Here is a 20,012-nt window from a genome sequence, read left to right on the forward strand (position 1 = left end):
TTGCAAAAGGACAAATATTGTATAAGACCACTATTATAAGATCTTGAGAAATAGAAAAAACGGAAAAGAACACATACTTTTGTGGTTACATGGGGGGGGAGGGAAGGAGGGAGGGAGGGAGGGAGGGAGAGGGCTTTTTATAGATCAATCTGTAGATAAGAACTGCTTTGGGTGAAGGGAAAGACAACACTCAAAACAAGGAAGGTCAGCCTAATTGGACTGGATTAAAAGTAAAGAGGTTTCCGGGATAAAATGAAAGCTTCAAAGGTCAGCGAAGCAGGGGCTGGGGTCTGGGGAACTTGGTTTGAGGGGACTTCTAAGTCAATGGGCAAAACAATTCTATTATGAAAACACTCTGCATCCCACTTTGAATTGTGGCGCCTGGGGTCCTAAATGCCAACAAGCGGCCATCTAAAATACATTAATTGGTCTCAACCCACCTGGAGCAAAGGCAAAGGAAGAACACCAAGGTCACACGACAACTAAGAACCCAAGAGACAGACAGGGCCATATGAACCAGAGACCTACATTATCCTGAGACCAGAAGAACTAGTTGGTGCCCAGCCACAATCGATGTCTGTCCTGTCAGGGAGCACAACAGACAACTCCTGAGGGAGCAGGAGACCAATGGGATACAGACCCCAAATTCTCACTAAAAGACCACACCGGTATGATTGCGACTAAAGGAATCCCAGAGACAATGCTCCCCAGAACTTCTGATGGCACAGGACAGGAACCATCCCCGAAGACAAATCATCAGGCATGAAAAGGACTGGTCAGTGGAGGGGGGAGAGAGATGCTGATGAAGAGTGAGCTAATTAAATCAGGTGGACACGGGAGAGTGTGTAGGCAACTCTTGACTGGAGGGGGGATGGGAAGATAGAGAGAGAGGGAAGATGGCAAAATTGGCACGAAATGAGAGACTGTAAGGGCTGACTCAATAGGGGGAGAGCAAGTGGGAGAAGGGAGTAAGATGTATGTAAACCTACATGTGACAGACTGATTGGAATGGTAAATGTTCACTTGAAGCTTAATAAAAATTAAAAAAAAAAAAAAGAGAAAGAAAAAAAAAAACCCACAACTTAAAAAAAAAAAAAAAACTTAGAAGCAAAAAATGGGCTTAGGCTCTAGAGACTATGGTTTATCCTGTCATTGTATTATTGTTATTTTTTTATTGTAGTAAATACATACGTAACAAATCAATTGCCTTTTCAGTGCACTACACAGACTTTATACTGTGGAACTAATAATACAAATGCTTTGCCAGTGGAAATCTTATCAATAAGATAACTATTGGGATAAAAATGAAAGTCAAAGAACAATCCCTGCTGGTCCACATAGTTAAAGCTTGTGGAAAAGACTGCCGTTCAAATATTCATTACCAACCCCCACACTCCCCTCACATACACCCCTTTCCTTGAGCTATAAATGCTAGCTGAGAAAAATGAAGAAAATAAATTTTTAAAAACAGCTTTACTAAGGTAATATTAACATCTAATAAACTGCCCATGTTTAAAATAAAATTTAGTAACTTTTGATATATGTATGTACATTGGTGAAATCATCACCATAATCAAGATACTGAATATATTTATCAACTCCACAAGTTTCCTCATACCCCTTTAGAATCTCTCTCTTCTGCTCCTCTCCGCTCCCTCCAGCCCATCTCTGGGCAACCACTGATCTGCTTTCTGTGACTATAGATTAGCTTGCCATTTTGTCTTTTTTTAAATAAGTTTATATAAATGGAATCGTACAGTATAGTCTTTTTTGTCTGATTACTTTCATTCAACATAACTACTTTGACATTCATCCATGTATCAGTTCATTTCTTTTTATTGCTTAGTAATATTACTCCATGATATGGTTATACTACAATTTGTTTAACCATTGACCTATTGGTGGACATTTGGGTTATTTCCAGTTTTGAGTTACTAAAAATAAAGCACCATGAGCATTCATGGACAAGAAAAAAAAAAAAAAAAAGAGTTTGTATAAATACATGCTTTCATTTCTCTTGGGTAAATACCTAGGATTGTATGGCTGGGTCATATGGTAGATATATGTTTAACTTTCTAAGAAACTAGCAATTGTTTTCCAAAGTGGTTTTACCATTTTAAACTCCCTTCAGCAGCATATGATAGTTTCGGTCCCTCCATATCCTTACCAATAATTGGTACAGTCCACCTTTTTAATATTTAATTGAGCAATCTATATATCTTTTCTGAATTATATATCCATATACCCTGCACATTTATTTTTTGAGTCTCCTTGTGTTTCTTGTTAGTTTGTAGATTAAGGACATATTTTAAGTACCAAGATGAGGTTATATTATGCATACTGTTTTTTTTTTTTAATTAACTTTTATTAAGCTTCAAGTGAACATTTACAATTCCAATCAGTCTGTCACATGTAAGTTTACATACATCTTACTCCCTTCTCCCACTTGCTCTCCCCCTATTGAGTCAGCCCTTTCAGTCTCTCGTTTCATGCCAATTTTGCCGTCTTCCCTCTCTATCTTCCCATCCCCCCACCAGTCAAGAGTTGCCAACACACTCTCCAGTGTCCACCTGATTTAATTAGCTCACTCTTCATCAGCATCTCTCTCCCCCCCCGCTGACCAGTCCCTTTCATGTCTGATGAGTTGTCTTCGAGGATGGTTCCTGTCCTGTGCCAACAGAGGGTCTGGGGAGTATTGCCGCCGGGATTCCTCTAGTCGCAGTCAGACCATTAAGCATGGTCTTTTTATGAGAATTTGGGGTCTGTATCCCACTGATCTCCTGCTCCCTCGGGAGTTCTCTGCTGTGTTCCCTGACAGGGCAGTCATCGATTTTGGCCGGGCACCAACTAGTTCTTCTGGTCCCAGGATGATGTAGGTCTCTGATTCATGTGGCCCTTTCTGTCTCTTGGGTTCTTAGTTGTTGTGTGACCTTGGTGTTCTTCATTTTCCTTTGCTCCAGGTGGGTTGAGACCAACTGATGTATCTTAGATGGCCGCTTGTTAGCATTTAGGACCCCAGGCGCCACATTTCAAAGTGGGATGCAGAATGTTTTCATAATAGAATTATTTTGCCAATTGACTTAGAAGTCCCCTCAAACCATGTTCCCCAGACCCCAGCCCCTGCTCCGCTGACCTTTGAAGCATTCATTTTAGCCCGGAAACCTCTTTGCTTTTAGTCCAGTCCAATTGGGCTGACCTTCCTTGTATTGAGTGTTGTCTTTCCCTTCACCTAAAGCAGTTCTTATCTACTGATTGATCAATAAAAAACCCTCTCCCTCCCTCCCTCCCTCCCCCCTTCGTAACCACAAAAGTATGTGCTCTTCTCAGTTTTTTCTATTTCTCAAGATCTTATAATAGTGGTCTTATACAATATTTGTCCTTTTGCCTCTGACTCATTTCGCTCAGCATAATGCCTTCCAGATTCCTCCATGTTATGAAATGTTTCAGAGATTCATCACTGTTCTTTATCCATGCGTAGTATTCCATTGTGTGACTATACCACAATTTATTTACCCATTCATCCGTTGACGGACACCTTGGTTGCTTCCAGCTTTTTGCTATTGTAAACAGAGCTGCAATAAACATGGGTGTGCATATATCTGTTTGTGTGAAGGCTCTTGTATCTTTAGGGTATATTCCGAGGAGTGGAATTTCTGGGTTGTATGGTAGTTCTATCTCTAACTGTTTAAGATAACGCCAGATGGATTTCCAAAGTGGTTGTACCATTTTACATTCCCACTAGCAGTGTATGAGAGTTCCAATCTCTCCGCGGCCTCTCCAACATTTATTATTTTGTGTTTTTTGGATTAATGCCAGTCTAGTTGGTGTGAGATGGAATCTCATCGTAGTTTTAATTTGCATTTCTCTAATGGCTAATGATCGGGAGCATTTTCTCATGTATCTGTTGGCTGCCTGAATATCTTCTTTAGTGAAATGTGTGTTCATATCCTTTGCCCACTTCTTGATTGGGTTGTTTGTCTTTTTGTGGTTGAGTTTTGACAGAATCATGTAGATTTTAGAGATCAGGCGCTGGTCTGAGATGTCATAGCTGAATATTCTTTCCCAGTCTGTAGGTGGTCTTTTTACTCTTTTGGTGAAGTCTTTAGATGAGCATAGGTGTTTGATTTTTAGGAGCTCCCAGTTATCGGGTTTCTCTTCATCATTTTTGGTAATGTTTTGTATTCTGTTTATGCCCTGTATTAGGGCTCCTAGGGTTGTCCCTATTTTTTCTTCCATGATCTTTATCGTTTTAGTCTTTATGTTTAGGTCTTTGATCCACTTGGAGTTAGTTTTTGTGCATGGTGTGAAGTATGGGTCCTGTTTCATTCTTTTGCAAATGGATATCCAGTTATGCCAGCACCATTTGTTAAAAAGACTATCATTTCCCCAATTAACTGACACTGGTCCTTTGTCAAATATCAGCTGCTCATACATGGATGGATTTATATCTGGGTTCTCAATTCTGTTCCATTGGTCTATGTGCCTGTTGTTGTACCAGTACCAGGCTGTTTTGACTACTGTGGCTGTATAATAGGTTCTGAAATCAGGTAGAGTGAGGCCTCCCACTTTGCATACTGTTTTATAACATGCTTTTACCAATCAATAATCTTCACTTTTCCATTTCAGAAAATTTTCATTTAACACCCAGGCCATAATCAAAATTTTCAAATTGCCTCCAAAATGTCCTTTTTTCGGGTATTCAATTCAAGACCATGCATTGTCTCTAGTTGCTGTTCCATCACTATTTAAGTTTCTCTATCCAAATATGAGGAAACCCTGGTGGCGTAGTGGTTAAGTGCTATGGCTGCTAACCAAAGGGTCGGCAGTTCACATCCCCCAGGCGCTCCATGGAAACTCTATGGGGCAGTTCTACTCTGTCCTATAGGGTAGCTATGAGTCGGAATCGACTCGATGGCACTGGGTTTGGGTTTGTTTATCCAAATATGAAAAAAAATTTCACCAAAAAATTCTGAGTTTTAAGTTGATTTTTTTCCCCCAGTTAACCTTTTAATCACTAGTCAATTGTTCCAGCACCATTTATTCAATAAAAGCTAGGAATTTCATCTTAGCAGTCTGCAGCTGATATTAAGAAAGATGACTCTGAGCTTCTACTATGCATCTTTTTTGGCTCTTCTGTCAGAGACTGACTTCTGGGTAAACAGACCATGGGTCTGACTCTGTGGGGGCAATTCTTTCTTCCATTACTGTTTAATTTCTTAATACCATCACTGTTTAATTAACCTCACTCAACCCTTAAAGCTCTTCAATGTAGGTAATATTATTTCTGTTTTATAAATAGGAAAACGAGGTTTGGAGAGATTAAGAAATGTAAACAATGGTCATCCAACCAGTTAGTGTAGTGATAGAGCCATAATTTGAACCCATGTCTCTCTGACCCAAAGCCACTTGTTAAATCATTATGCTACCCTGACTCTCCTAAAAATGTTGCACAATATGCATTCAAAAAATTAAAATACTTGGATTTCAATAATAGACTTTTTTTTTTTAAGCTAGAAAGAAAAATGGAACTGGGGATTGCTGAGCTAAGACGAACATCCTTCAACAAGACTTACAGATACCAAGTCTTCAGTTCCTAGAGCTGTGGTTACAAAGAAAGGCTCTTTGGTAAGAAGGTATAGGTATACTCAAAAAAGCCAATATAGGAGGAAACTAACATTTATAAGTACGAAAGGCTTTAGAGTGGGAATCTAAAAAGAAGCAAAAAGGATAAAAAGAAATGAACTCTTACCTCTGTGTACAGCTGACTCCAGACACATTAGAAGGTAGGATAGCCTGGCTTCCCGGGACCGAGGAAGGTTCTCCACATTGCAGCGGTATTTCTTCAAGTCACTCTTACACGATTTGGCCAATGAATAACTGACTTTATAATCCTGGGCAATCAGCTTTTGGCGGGTCGTTAGTGCTTCTCGACACTGAGGAAAGAATGAAGCAAGAGAGTAGCAAGGCCACTAGTGTGGCTCAGCTGTTCATATGTATCTTCAAGCAAAGCACAGAGACTTATAGCCGAGCACATGGCAGATGTCCGAAACTAAGGCTGTTATCAAAATGCCTATCTTTAAGTTTGGTTAAAATTCAGCAAAAGTGTGCTAAACTAATGTGGCAAGAGGTTGGAGTAAATGGGTGGCAACTGGCCTAACAGTTTGGAAGTTCCATTTTATACTTTTTAAATACTATTAATCAACAGTAACAACAAAAGAAACTGAAATGAAAAATACTTCTTTAGCTGCACAGGAAAGTAACTGCAAGACAGCAAAATCAAAAATAATTACTTTTAAAAGTTAGAAAAGATTTTTGCATTCATCCAGGGACAGAGGACTAACAATAATGAGACAGTAGTTGAAAAATTAAATGGCTAGTTATCTAAGAAACACATTACTTTGGTTACCATCAACTTCCTGAGTATGTAGAGCTGGCCTCACTATGATTCTGATATAAAATTCTCCAATTTTACTCTCAAAATAGGCTACCTAATGTCACAATGTCAAAATAAGAGTTTCGTTTTCTTGGTTCAAGCCAAATATGCTTTGGTTCAATACTAAAATCCAAACATATCACATCTGAAAAGGGTAAGGACATCAGTCATTTCTGGTATGAGTTTATAAAAATATTGTCTGAGAGGTTTTGCAAAAGCTTTTGAGGAATGAAAAAATATTGGTTTGTTTCAAAATAATACTTACTTTTTCACTCATGGATTCTTCAAACTTATGGTTAAAGAGACACTTATACACTCTGCCTTCACCAGCTTGTGTCTATAAGATAGAACACCAACATCATTATTAGCCAAGAGTTATGCTGGGTATTATCCACAATCTCATACAGTAGAGCTGAGTCTTTGGATAAACGACTCAGCCGCTTAAAAAATTTAGCAACTTCTGAAAGACAAGTGATTGCAGTAAAGATGAAAACTTTTTCCTCATAATCTTCGGCAATTTGTTCCCAGATATATTGTATTAGGAAACTGAGAGAAGCATCAGAATAAGTCTCCCTTCTTGTAATTTTATGCTAGGGTTAAGAAAACTCTTCTAATATAATCAGTGGCTCTGATGGTTAGAGCAGTTAATTCAAAACAGAGGGAGAGCAGAAGTGTATACAAGTTAACTCTCTTTGCTAGAAGGATGGAGAATATTCTATTTAAAGAGTGAGAAAGCTGTCCTATAAGATTTGCAGGTAGTAATCAGGGATTAAGCATTAAAAGTTAGCCAGCTGCTGTATTCTTCACCTTAGCCAAAACACACAAACACGTATTAAAAAAAAAACCAAACCCGTTGCTGTTGAGTAGATTCGGACTCATAGCGACCCTATAGGACAGAGTAGAACTGCCCCATAAAATTTTCAAGGAGCAGCTGGTGGATTCAAACTGCCGAACTTTTGGTTAGTGGCCGAGCTTTCGACCACTATGCTACCAGGGCTCCATAAATATGTGTGCTTGTGTAAGTCTGTGTATGTATGTAAATGTAGCAAAGTTTTAGACACGGAATAGATGCAAGTGAGATTCCATGGTAAAATCAGAGTCCTGAGATAAAATAGACTTTCAGGAACTGAAACTGAGAAATAAGATGAGAGTAGAAAAAATTATGTGTGGAGACTGTCAGAAGTCAAATATCAACTAGGTTAAGTCATCAAGGCTGAATACCTAATATTTTCTGTTACCCTGAGACCAACTCCACTTTCCACTTTAGAGGCTTTTCTATATGTGAGGGTTTGCGGTAGTTTATTTCATTTTGGAATATAGTATAGAAAATATTTTTAAAAAGGAGGCAACAGCTAACGGCTTCTGAGCTGACTCACATTTTCACAGAAACGTTCCCGATCATCTCGGCAAGCAAAATACAAATGCCGATCTAAATGAAAGTCATCTGAAGACAGCTCCGCCACCCGGAGAATGGCTTTCTTGCAGAGTTCAGAGACTTGAATCTTGGGATCTCTTTCTTCTGCTTCCTTTACCAGACCTTTCTCCAAGCATGATACCACCTCACCCTGTGAATGTGCATCCTAAAATAACAAAAAACATTCACCACAAAGAGTTTCAGAAAAACATTAACTTGGTTTAAAAAAAAAAAATCAACAAAAAGGTTGAAAAAGCCTGCAATACATAGTTAGCTTATTGATGCTCTGTTGAAAGATCAAGTGGGAACCAATCACCTGTGGAAATAAAAAAAAAAAAAATGCTCTCAATAATCTTTCATTTGCATACTACAAACGAAAACAGGGATCCTGGGAAAATCAAGTATATGTAGTCAACATTAGAAGTTGAGTATTTTAAAGCTTAGAATATAAGGAAAATTTTAAGAAATGAAATCAGCCCAATGTTCTGATCACAGTTTGTGTCAACACTGAAACAACATTGCAGAAATCTCTGTTCATTTATCTCTAAGTGGTAGGCATTTCCCAAATAATAGCCAAGTTTAAAAACAACCAACCAAGCCACAAAATCCACTGAAAAATGGTGTTATACAGACCCCTCTTTCTCCATTTTCTACTCTGTACTGTCCAAAAATAGCTCAACATGTACAATCTGTAGTGTAATACTCACTTTAATATTTTAGATTGATCTTAACGGATTTAACAAGATTACCACCATTCACACAAACTACTTTTGGGAATTTTCTTAAAGACATCCAATTATCTTTAATTGTATATTGCATCATCCCCATAGCAACTACAAGCATTCATTCATCCAAAATGAGAAACTTTCCCTAAATATTTTCTATTTAATAGTCCTGAAGTTCTATATTCAGAAAAAAATGCTTCAACAACTTGAGAGAGGTTCTTTCTAAAAATCTGTAGATTCCCAGATGCTGCAGAAGGAAGCCTGTTATACTCTGAGGGATTGGGTTTCAAGAAAAACAGACTTCAAATGTAAATATAATCTTGGGCCAAAGGCAAGGATGCAGTACAATATGAAAAAAGCCTGCCTATTTGCCTAAGTCACACATACTCATCATAAAAAAAACTGTGTTGCTATAGTTCATATATACATCAGAATACCGTGAACAAAAGGAAGAAAGAAACAGAGAAATAAAGCAGCTTTCTTTCTACTTTATTTTTATTTCTGATATGGAAAAACCGCCATCATACTAAGTAAAAAGAAAACGTATAGGATAGTATACATAAAACATGATACCTTTTATGAAAAAAAGGGATAGGGCATAAGAAAATATATCTGTATTTGTATAAAGATATATTGGAAATACATGCAAAAAATGAGTAAAAGAGACCCAAAAAAGACTAAGAATCACACTTTATTACCAGATTCCTGTACCTTCCTATTCTCTATTTGTACTTTGACCTTTTTCACTAGCTGTAGGATTCTATTCAACGCTTAGAAACTTGGAATGACCAAAAGGATTTTGGGGAGAGTAATTCTGAACAAATAAAAAGGTCCAAGGAAAGTAGACACAAATCTCAGAAATTCAGAGTAAGGTTTCTTTTTTTTCTTCCACCCTCAAGTTTTCCTGACTTTGGTCCACTTAGGCAAGGTCAACCCACTTCCACTTTCCAAAGGAAATGCAAATCTATGATAACAAAGATTTTTAAAGAAACGTATCAGTTACTTATCATATGAGATTATGGTAAGCATGATTTTGTTATAAAACAATGTCCTATACCAAATTTTAGTAGCCTGTAATAACAGAGGTAGCCAGTAGCAATTAGCTTTTAATCATATATAAAAATCAAAGTCTATAAGGCCATACATTTGCCTATTAAGAATCAAAGAAAGGACTTGCATTTTTTTGATCAGAGGATCTGATGGACAGTGGACCATACTTTGAGAATCACTGTTCTCAAAGATCAGAAAGAGGATTAAAGGAAGACCATGATAAACAACTCTTGGTTTAGATTCAGACTTTAATCCTGGCATTAGATGGTAAAAAAAAATGATTCCATGTAATGAGTCGGCTAAGTGTTTCCCTGTATATTTAGGGCTTATAATTGTTTTAAACATGCCACCAGTAAGATTAAGTATTTAGGGCTATTATATTTCTTAATGGCTCCATTTGCTTATTAGATTTAAGGCAGCAGCATCATGCTTTGAGAACCCTCTAAGGAACCTGATTTAATTTTAATTACAGCAATTGTGGCATCACATATTGATGTTAGTCATAACATCACTTCCATCAGGTGTTTTCATTCAGTCTAACTTTCACATAGATAATTTCTTCAAATAAAGAAACTTCAGGAATTCTTCTCAGTCCCTAGAGTCTTCTGAACTTTTAAGTTTAGTCCATTTGAGTTACACAGCTGAAATATATGCAAATATTTGACAATAAAGACTGTATGGCATACTATTGGAACTAATAGAAAGATTCAGCAGATTAGCAGGATACAAGATCAACACACAAAAATTAGTTGAATTCCTGAATACCAACAAAAAGAACTTTGCAAATGAAATCAGGAAAATAATATCATTTATAACAGCCCCTAGAAAGATGATAAAATACTTGGGAATAAATCTAACCAGGGATGTAAAAAACCTATACAAAGAAAACTACAAAACACTACTACAAGAAACTAAGAGAGATCTACATAAAAATGGAAATACATACCATGCTCATGAATAGAAGACTCAACACTGAAAATGTCAACTCTGCCCAAAGCAATCTACAAATATAATGCAATCCCGATCCAAATACCAGCCACGCCCTTTAACGAGATAGAAAAACCAATCACCAACTTTATCTGGAAAGGAAAGCAGCCCTGGATAACCAAAGCATTATTGGGGGGGAAAAAAAAATAAAGGCGGCCTCACACTACCTGATCTCAGAGCCTACTATACAGCCATGGTAGTCAAAACAGCCTGGTACTGGTACACTGACAGACACATACCAATGGAATAGAATTGAAAACCCAAATGTAAATCCATCCACTTGCGGTCAGCTGATCTTTGACAAAGGGCCAAAGACCATTAAAATGGGGAAAAGATAGTCTTTTTAACAAACAGTGCTGCAAAACTGGATATCCATCTGCAAAAAAATGAAAACAGGACTCATACCTCATACCACACACACACACTAACACCAAAATGGATTAAAGACCTAAATATAAAACCTAAAACGGTAAAGATCATTGAAGAAAAAATAGGGACAATGCTAAGGGCCCTAATACATGGCATAAATAGAATACAAACCATAACTAACAATGTACAAACACCAGAAGATAAACTAGATAACTGGGAGCTCCTAAAAATGAAACACTTAGACTCTTCAAATTCTTCACCAAAAGAGTAAAAACAGAACCTACAGACTGGAAAGAATTTTTTTGGCTATGACATATCCAACAAGGGTCTAATCTCTAAAATCTATAGAATGCTTCAACAACAAAAAGACAAATAATCCAATTAAAAATAGGCAAAAGATATGAACAGACACTTCACCAAAGGTGACATTCAGTCGACTAACAGACATATGTGGAAATGCTCAAAATCATCAGCCATTAGAGAAATGCAAATTAAAACTACAATGAGACACCATCTCTCCCTAACATTACAGGCACTAATTAAAAAAAGAAAATAACAAATGCTGGAGAGGTTGCCGGGGGATTGGAACTCTTACGCACTGCTGGTGGGAAGTGTAACACAGTCAAATCACTATGGAAAAAGATATGGCACCTCCTTAAAAAGCCAGAAATAGAAATACCATACAGTTCAGCAATCCCGCTATTAGGAATATTTCCTAGAGAAATAAGAGCCGTCACATGAACAGACATATGCACACCCATGTTCACTGCAGCATTATTCACAATAGCAAAAAAGATGGAAACAACCTAAGCGCTCATCAACAGATGAATGGATAAACAAATTATGGTACATGGACACAATGGAATACTACTCAATGATAAAGAACAATGATGAACCTGTGAAACATCTCACAACATGGATGAATCTGGAGGACGTTATGCTGAGTGAAGTCAGTCAATCATAAAAATGACAAACATTGTATGAGACCACTATTATAAAAAACCAAGAAAAGGTTTATGCATGGAAAAAAACGATCTTTGATGGTTACAAGGGAGGGGAGGGGTGGAGAGAGCAAATCGCTAACTAGACAGTAGACAAGTGGTAACTTTGGTGAAGGGAAAGACAACACACTATAGTGGAAGTCAGAAAAGCTTGATCAAGGCAAAGTCATAGAAGCTTCCTAGACTCATTCAAACACCTTGAGTGACCAAGTTACTGGGAGACTCATTCAAACACCTTCAGCGACCAAGTTACTGGGGCTGAGGGCTGGGGACCACGGAAAATATTAGTACAAAGGACTAATGAACCACATGAGCCACATGAACCACAGCCTCCCCCAGCCTGAGCCTAGAAGAACTACATGGTGCCTGGCTACCACCACCAATTGCTCTGACAGGGATCACAATAGAGGGTTCCAGGCAAAGAGGGAGAAATTCACACACACATACACAAAGACCAGACTTACTGGTCTGACAGAAACCAGAGGAACCTCTGAGACTATGGCTCCCAGACACCCTGCTAACTCAGAACTGAAGCCACTCCTGAAGTCCACCTTTCAGCCGAAGATTAGACAGGCCTATAAAGCAAACAATAACACACATAAGAAATGTACTTCTTCGTTCAACCAAGTCTACAAGACCAAATGGGCAACATCTGCCCAAAAGTAAAGACCAGAAGGCAGGAAGAGACAGTAAGACTGAATGAATGAACACGGTAAACCTGGGATGAAAAGGGAAAAGTGGAAGAGTGCCGATACATAGTGGGGATTGCAACCAATGTCACAAAACAATTTGTGTATACATTTTTGAATGAAAAACTAATTTGCACTGTAAACTTTGACCTAAAGCATATTAAAAAACTGTATGGCTAACTACTAAAAATGAATGAAAGCAAAGGAGGTAACTACTACACGCCTGTATACTATCTATGAGACAATAAAATTACTTAGCTTAAAGAAGTTACTAACACATAGGTTGGACATATAACAAATGATTACATAAATGGACTTACAATGGTTGTGTATAATCTCCACTGGGATAAGATAAATGTCTTCCTTAAAACTATTGCCAGTTGGAGAATAAAGGGGCACACCTGGCCAGGGGCAAGGACTAGAAGGCAGGAGGGAACAGGCAAGCTGGTAATAGGGAACCCAAAGTTGAGAAGGGAGAGTGTTGACATGTCATGGACTGTTAACCAATGTCAGAAAAAAACAAAATGTGTACTGTTTCATGAGAAACTAGTTTGTTCTGTAAACCTTCATGTAAGGTACAATAAAAAAATTAATAAAAAAAAAATTTCACCAGTGGTCCAATCAATTTTTAGCAATTCAGTAGGTTTCTTCCCCTATTTGTTGTCCTTTTTTTTTTTTTTAAAGAACACAGAAGGATAACACTAATCTCATGATAGTAGGTAAAAACTCAGTTTTTATCTTTGCTATAAGCCATTTTCCATTTCAAAGTTTCTACACTTGGCAAATGATGTCTTCTGTGATCTAACTCACTAGATAAAGGAAGAAAAAGTATGTCTCGATTACTCCAGGTAATTGGTTAAAATCAGGGAGTGATAAAGTGATGTAACTACTAAATGAAAAGTACAAAAATAATAATAATGTGGCACATGTCCACAATTAAGTTCCTTTACTGAATGCCAGGTGCTCCTTGGAAACTCTACTGGATCTAAATAGAAAAGCTAAACACCTACCTCCCTCATTTTTAAACTCAGCTGCAGCACGAAAGTAGATTATACGGAAAAGAACATGGTTTTTCAGAATTACACGCATGAATCCATCTAAATGCTCCAAATAGTACTGCAAATCATTTCAGTCACTGCAGTCTTAGTGACTCGGATAACTTGAACCCGTTGCCATCGAGTCGATTCTGACTCATAGCGACCCTATAGGACAGAGTAGAACTTTCCATAGAGTTTCCAAGGAGCACCTGGCATTCAGTAAAGGAACTTAATTGTGGACATGTGCCACATTATTATTATTTTTGTACTTTTCATTTAGTAGTTACATCACTTTATCACTGACCTTTTGGTTAGCAGCCATAGTACTTAACCACTATGCCACCAGGGTTTCCTAGTGACTTGGATATACAGGTAAATACAGGTTTTATACTGACAATTCAGATAGCGAGGGGGAAGCTAATTAGTTACTACCTTAGTGGTCAATAGGGAAGGCCTGCTACAAAGTCAGGGCATTTGTAAATGCTCTACTCTACACCATGGACCACTGATTAGAAATGTCAAAGTGTCACCCCTGGTCCTTGAAAAGTGTGTCTGCTACACTAAAGTGGAGATTTTAAAAGGGTATGGTTTTGAATTGGGTATAATTTCTAACACCCTAGATAAAGTCTAAGAATCATCCTAAATGATTTTTGTGCCACCTCTCATGTCAGCTGAGAAGGAAAAATCTGTCCTTTTTTTTTTTTTTTTTTTTAGGACTTGCCATTATTTAGCTACCTGAAAGCTTTATACCAAGCTCACAAAGCTCTCGAGACTGACTAAGAGGTGCCCTGTGAAAAGGGATGGAGCCCTGTGCTCATATGAAGGAGAGAGAATCAGGCCAGATGATAACGAGCAATAAACCCTTCATTTGAACTGGGGTGCTCAACTCCCAAACCCTAACACCATGCCCCTTTTGTCTGTGACAGAAGCCTACAAACAATGTTACAATGAACATACAGAGGGCAAAACAACCAATGGGTTTTATTTTATGACATATTTCTGGAATAGTGGATCAATGAGCAGTAGCATTTAATCTCTGATGCCACAAGTCAAGTCTCGGATTACTTCTCCCACTGGCACCCATTACTTTTCTGGAATTTCTTTCATTTTTGCTGAGCAAACAAATTAGGAATAAACCAGACCAAACTTCCACTGTTACCTTCTGGACACCATACTAATAAGTCAAAAAAAAAAAAAAAAAAATCAGATATAGAAGCTAGAGAGGTAGTTATTTTCTTTTCTGCCTTTACTAAAACCAGTTCTTCTGAGATGAAGATAATAATATATCACATTTACAGAGTTCCTTTAATCTGAAAAGCTTAAAGTACCTTCACGTATCTTAAAATTTAAATACCTCCTTTTATAGGTGCAGAGCAACCAGTGTGTTTGCTAAGTAATTTTTTTATGGTAATAGTTAAGTAGCACCGTGGTGACACAATGGTTAAGTGCTTGGCTGTTAACCGAAAGGTCAAGGGTTTGAACTCACCAGCCACTCTGTGGGAGAAAAGACCTGGCAATCTTCTCCCATAAAAATTAAACCTAAAAAACCAAACTCATTGCCATCAAGTCGACTCCAACTCATAGCAACCCTATAGAACAGAGCAGAACTGCTCCATAGGGTTTCCAGGGAGTGGCTGGTAGATTTGAACTGCTGACCTTTTCATTAGCAGCGAAACTCTTAACCACTGACCCACAAGGGCTCCCCTAAGGATTACAGCCTAGGAAACCCTATGGGGCAGTTCTATTCTATCATGTAGAGTTCACCATGAGTTGGAATCGACTTGACAGCACACAGCTACAGTAAGACATAAACAGAAAAAGATTATAGAACTTGGGTCTCTCCAAATCCAAGTTTGTTTCCCATAAGACTAAAATGCTTTATCAGGGGAACATTATAGGTAACCATCAACTGGTCTAATATTTTGAAGATAATATTACTCTTAAAAAAAGATATTAATTCTTCTACTTCCCTACACAGGAGTGACACATTTTGTTACAAATAAATAGATGAAATGCATCCACAGGTCAACTAGCCTCAGATTTGGGGCTGTTGGGTAATAATTTCTTTAATTTCAACTTTAAGGTTATCTCTTGTCCTGTGTTCTTTCCATGCAGGTCATACGAAGCTTTCATTCAAGTTCTTAATACCCCTTTGGTGAAACCAATGTGGTAGATACCTTTTCTCCAAGTCGAATGCTGCCACATTTCAGAGTGTTGATGTCATTTTTGCAGTCATCCATGAAACCACAAATTAGACGGTAATCACTGAAAATGATGGCTGTCATCTTGGTGATGTATTGGTGACACTGATACTCGGTGATGTTGCCTCTGTGATCCACCAAGCAGGAAACCAAGTAACCTTTTCCAACTGTTTCATCAGCACATTCTTTAATCTGCTCAAAACAAAATGGTGGTGTTAAATATTCCATGCTCACATCATCATGCAACTTTTATGACTTTCCATCTCTCTATTTGGGAGAAAAAAAAAAGGGCTATTTAACTTTGAATAAGACAGAACACAATACTAGAAAGAGTAAAATAAATAAATAAGAATGGCTATTTGAAAAGGAAAACATTTAGAAATATAATTTTTTTTAAATTTTTATTGAGCTTCAAGTGAATGTTTACAAATCAAGTCAGTCTGTCACATATAAGTTTATATACACCTTACTCCATACTCCCACTTGCTCTCCCCCTAATGAGTCAGCCCTTCCAGTCTCTCCTTTTGTGACAATTTTGCCAGCTTCCAACTCTCTCTACCCTCCCATCCCACCTCCAGACAGGAGATGCCAACACAGTCTCAAGTGTCCACCTGATATAAATAGCTCACTCTTCATCAGCATCTCTCTCCTACCCACTGTCCAGTCCCTTCCATGTCTGATGAGTTGTCTTCGGGAATGGTTCCTGTCCTGGGCCAACAGAAGGTTTGGGGACCATGACCACCAGGATTCCTCTAGTCTCAGTCAGACCATTAAGTATGGTCTTTTTATGAGAATTTGGGGTCTGCATCCCACTGATCTCCTGCTCCCTCAGGGGTTCTCTGTTGTGCTCCCTGTCAGGGCAGTCATCGATTGTGGCCGGGCACCAACTAGTTCTTCTGGTCTCAGGATGATGTAAGTCTCTGGTTCATGTGGCCCTTTCTGTCTCTTGGGCTCATAGTTATCCTGTGACCTTGGTGTTCTTCATTCTCCTTTGATCCAGGTGGGTTGAGACCAGTTGATGCATCTTAGATGGCCGCTTGTTAGCATTTAAGACCCCAGATGCCACATTTCAAAGTGGGATGCAGAATGTTTTCATAATAGAATTATTTTGCCAATTGACTTAGAAGTCCCCTTAAACCATGGTCCCCAAACCCCCGTCCTTGCTCCGCTGACCTTTGAAGCATTCAGTTTATCCCGGAAACTTCTTTGCTTTTGGTCCAGTCCAGTTGAGCTGACCTTCCATGTATTGAGTATTGTCTTTCCCTTCACCTAAAGTAGTTCGTATCTACTAACTAATCAGTAAAAAACCCTCTCCCTCCCTCCCTCCCTCCCCCCCTCGTAACCACAAAAGTATGTGTTCTTCTCAGTTTATACTATTAGAAATATAATTGTTTTAATGAAAAATAGTGTGTCATATGTACTCAGATTGTTGTGCCTAGGAAATACCTGACTGACATGTTTTGCAAGAAAATACATACCCAAATGTAACTCATTTCTAAATGGAGTAAAAAGAGCTTTTAACATCCACAGCTTTGGGATGGTTCCTTTAAACAACCATGCAAAGAATGCATGCGAACAGTGAGGAGATGAATTTAGGGAGAAGGCATGGGAAACAGGTGCAGAACTGAAGTTTAGGTGCATATCTCAAGCCAAACTATACCAGCAAACCTCTAGGCTAAGAGGAGGGCATGAGGTAAGGCATTATATTGCTTCTTGACATGATATCAGTGTATTCTGAATTAACTAATCATATGAACATGCATTTTTGAACTTAGCAGAAACCAAGTTTAACCACTGTGGTCTGGAACAGAAACATGTTTAAAATGATGTTCAGTGAGTCTGGCAAGAGTTTGGGAAGAGGAAGTCCACTGCAAACCGAATTTGGGTGGTTCAGACACATGATCTAGGAGATCAAGCAGAGTGGTTCCACATAGTTACTGTTCCTTCAAAGTGCATTCGAAACCACAAATACTAATTAAGCAAACTAGACCCCCCTGCCCCCGCCAAAATAACTCCAAAACAGCTGAAGTTCAGGCATAAAAATGTGAAATGTACCTATAGGGTTATAAGCTTGAAATATAAAGCAGAGAAGCTTGTTTGAAAAAAGTCTACTGCACTTGGGACAACTAAAAGCAAACAAAAAGGGCAGTTTTAACATGAGCAACGAGCCAGGTATAAATGTTTATTCTGAATATAAATGAGAAAGGAGTGTTTTATTTTTTTCGCAACCCTATGTACAACAGAATGAAACACTGCCCGGTCCTGCACTATCCTCACAATCATTGCTATGTTTGAGCCCATTGTGCAGCCACTGTGTCAATCCATCTCGTTGAGGGTCTTCTCTTTCACTGACCCTCTACTTTACCAAGCATGATGTCCTTCTCCAGGAACTGGATCTTCCTGATAACACGTTCAAAGTATGTGAGGCAAAGTCTTACCATCCTTGCTTCCAAGGAGCATTCTGGCTGTACTTCTTCCAAGACAGATTTGTTAATTCTACTGGCAGTCCATCATATATATTCAATATTCCTTGCCAACACCATAATTCAAGGGCATCAATTCTTCTTTGGTCTTCTTATTCATTGTCCAGCTTTTGCATGCATCTCAGGCAATCGAAAATACCATGACGTGGGTTAGGTACACCTTAGTCTTCAAAGTGACATCTGCTTTTCAAAACTTTAAAGAGGTCTTCTACAGCACATTTTCCAATGCAATACATTGTTTGATTTCTTGGCTACTGCTTCTATGGGTGTTGATTGTAGATCCAAGTAAAATGAAATCCTTGCCAACTTCAATCTTTTCTCTGTTTATCATGATGTTGCTTATTGGTCCAGTTGTGAAGATTTTTGTTTTCTTTACATTTAGGTATAATCCATACTGAAGGCTGTAGTCTTTGATCTTCATCAGTAAGTGCTTCAAGTCCTCTTCACTTTCAGCAAGCAAGGTCGCGTCATCTGCATATCACAGGTTGTTAATAAGTCTTCCTGCAATCCTGATGCCGCGTTCTGCATATAGACCAGCTTTTCAGATTATCTGTTCAGCATACATATTGAATAAGCATGGTGAAAGGATACAACCCTGACACACACCTTTTCTGATTTAAAACCACACAGTATCCCCTTGTTCTGTTCAAAAGACTGTCTCTTGGTTTATGTACAGGTTCTGCATGAGCACAATTAAGTGTTCTGGAATTCCCATTCTTATCCATAATTTGTTATGATCCACATAGTCACATGCCTTTGTATAGTCAATAAAGCACAGGTAAACATCTTTCTGGTATTCTCTGTTTTCAGCCAAGACCCATAAGACTTCAGGAATGATATCCCTCATTCCACATTCTCTTCTGAATCTGTCTTGAATTTCTGGCAGTTCCCCGTCGATGTACAGTTGCAACTGTTGTCGAATGATCCTCAGCAAAATTTTACTTGCATGCAATATTAATGATATTGTTTGATAATTTCTGTGTTGTGGTGGATCACCTTCTTTTGGAATGGGCACAAATATGTATCTCTTCCAGTTGGTTGGCCAGGTAGCTGTCGTCCAAATTTCTTGGCATAGACAAGTGAACACTTCCAACACTGCATCTGTTTGTTGAAACATTTTAATTGATACTCTGTCAATTCCTGAAGCCTTGTTTTTTGCCAATGCCTTCAGTGCAGCTTGCACTTCTTCCTTCAGTACCAACAGACAGACAATTTTCCATTACTACACTATCTCAAGTATGCACACAACACAAAATAAAATCTTTTCCAAAAGGTGCTGAGTGAAGTGCACAGCCATACACAAATTATCCTTTGGGCAACCAGGTCTCTTCTTTTCATGTCTAACTCCAGTATTAAATCCAGACCATGCAAAAACTCAGTTCAAGACAGAAAATCATGCTTACTTTTAAAGAAGCAAACCTGAGATTTTAAGTAAATAGTCTCACACAGGCTTCAGCAGCAGCAAAGATCTTCAACACTTAAGATGAATGAAATTCTCTCAGTTTAACCTTGAATGCTTTGCTTGTGATGTCTAAAAAGAGGGCTAGGAATATATTCCTAGGAAAAGGTTTTTTTTTGAGCACAACAGAGATGAGTTTCAAAAAACCGCTTGAAAATCCCAGC

At 38.3% G+C, this 20,012-nt stretch overlaps 1 protein-coding gene across 1 annotated transcript in view; it reads right to left on the reverse strand.

Moving 5' to 3' along the window:
* Positions 1-20,012, reverse strand: part of GLG1 (golgi glycoprotein 1) — a 162,052-nt gene that overhangs the window by 42,171 nt on the left and 99,869 nt on the right. The window contains exons 4-7 of the mRNA XM_049864940.1: positions 15,883-16,098; positions 7,810-8,013; positions 6,699-6,770; positions 5,750-5,933 (exon numbers count right to left, since the gene is read on the reverse strand). Of these exons, the coding sequence (XP_049720897.1) occupies positions 5,750-5,933; positions 6,699-6,770; positions 7,810-8,013; positions 15,883-16,098 (676 nt within the window). The remainder of the gene's footprint in view (positions 1-5,749; positions 5,934-6,698; positions 6,771-7,809; positions 8,014-15,882; positions 16,099-20,012) is intronic.

Source organism: Elephas maximus, chromosome 21 (assembly GCF_024166365.1).
Source record: "Elephas maximus indicus isolate mEleMax1 chromosome 21, mEleMax1 primary haplotype, whole genome shotgun sequence".
In the NCBI taxonomy this organism is placed as follows: Eukaryota; Metazoa; Chordata; class Mammalia; order Proboscidea; family Elephantidae; genus Elephas; species Elephas maximus.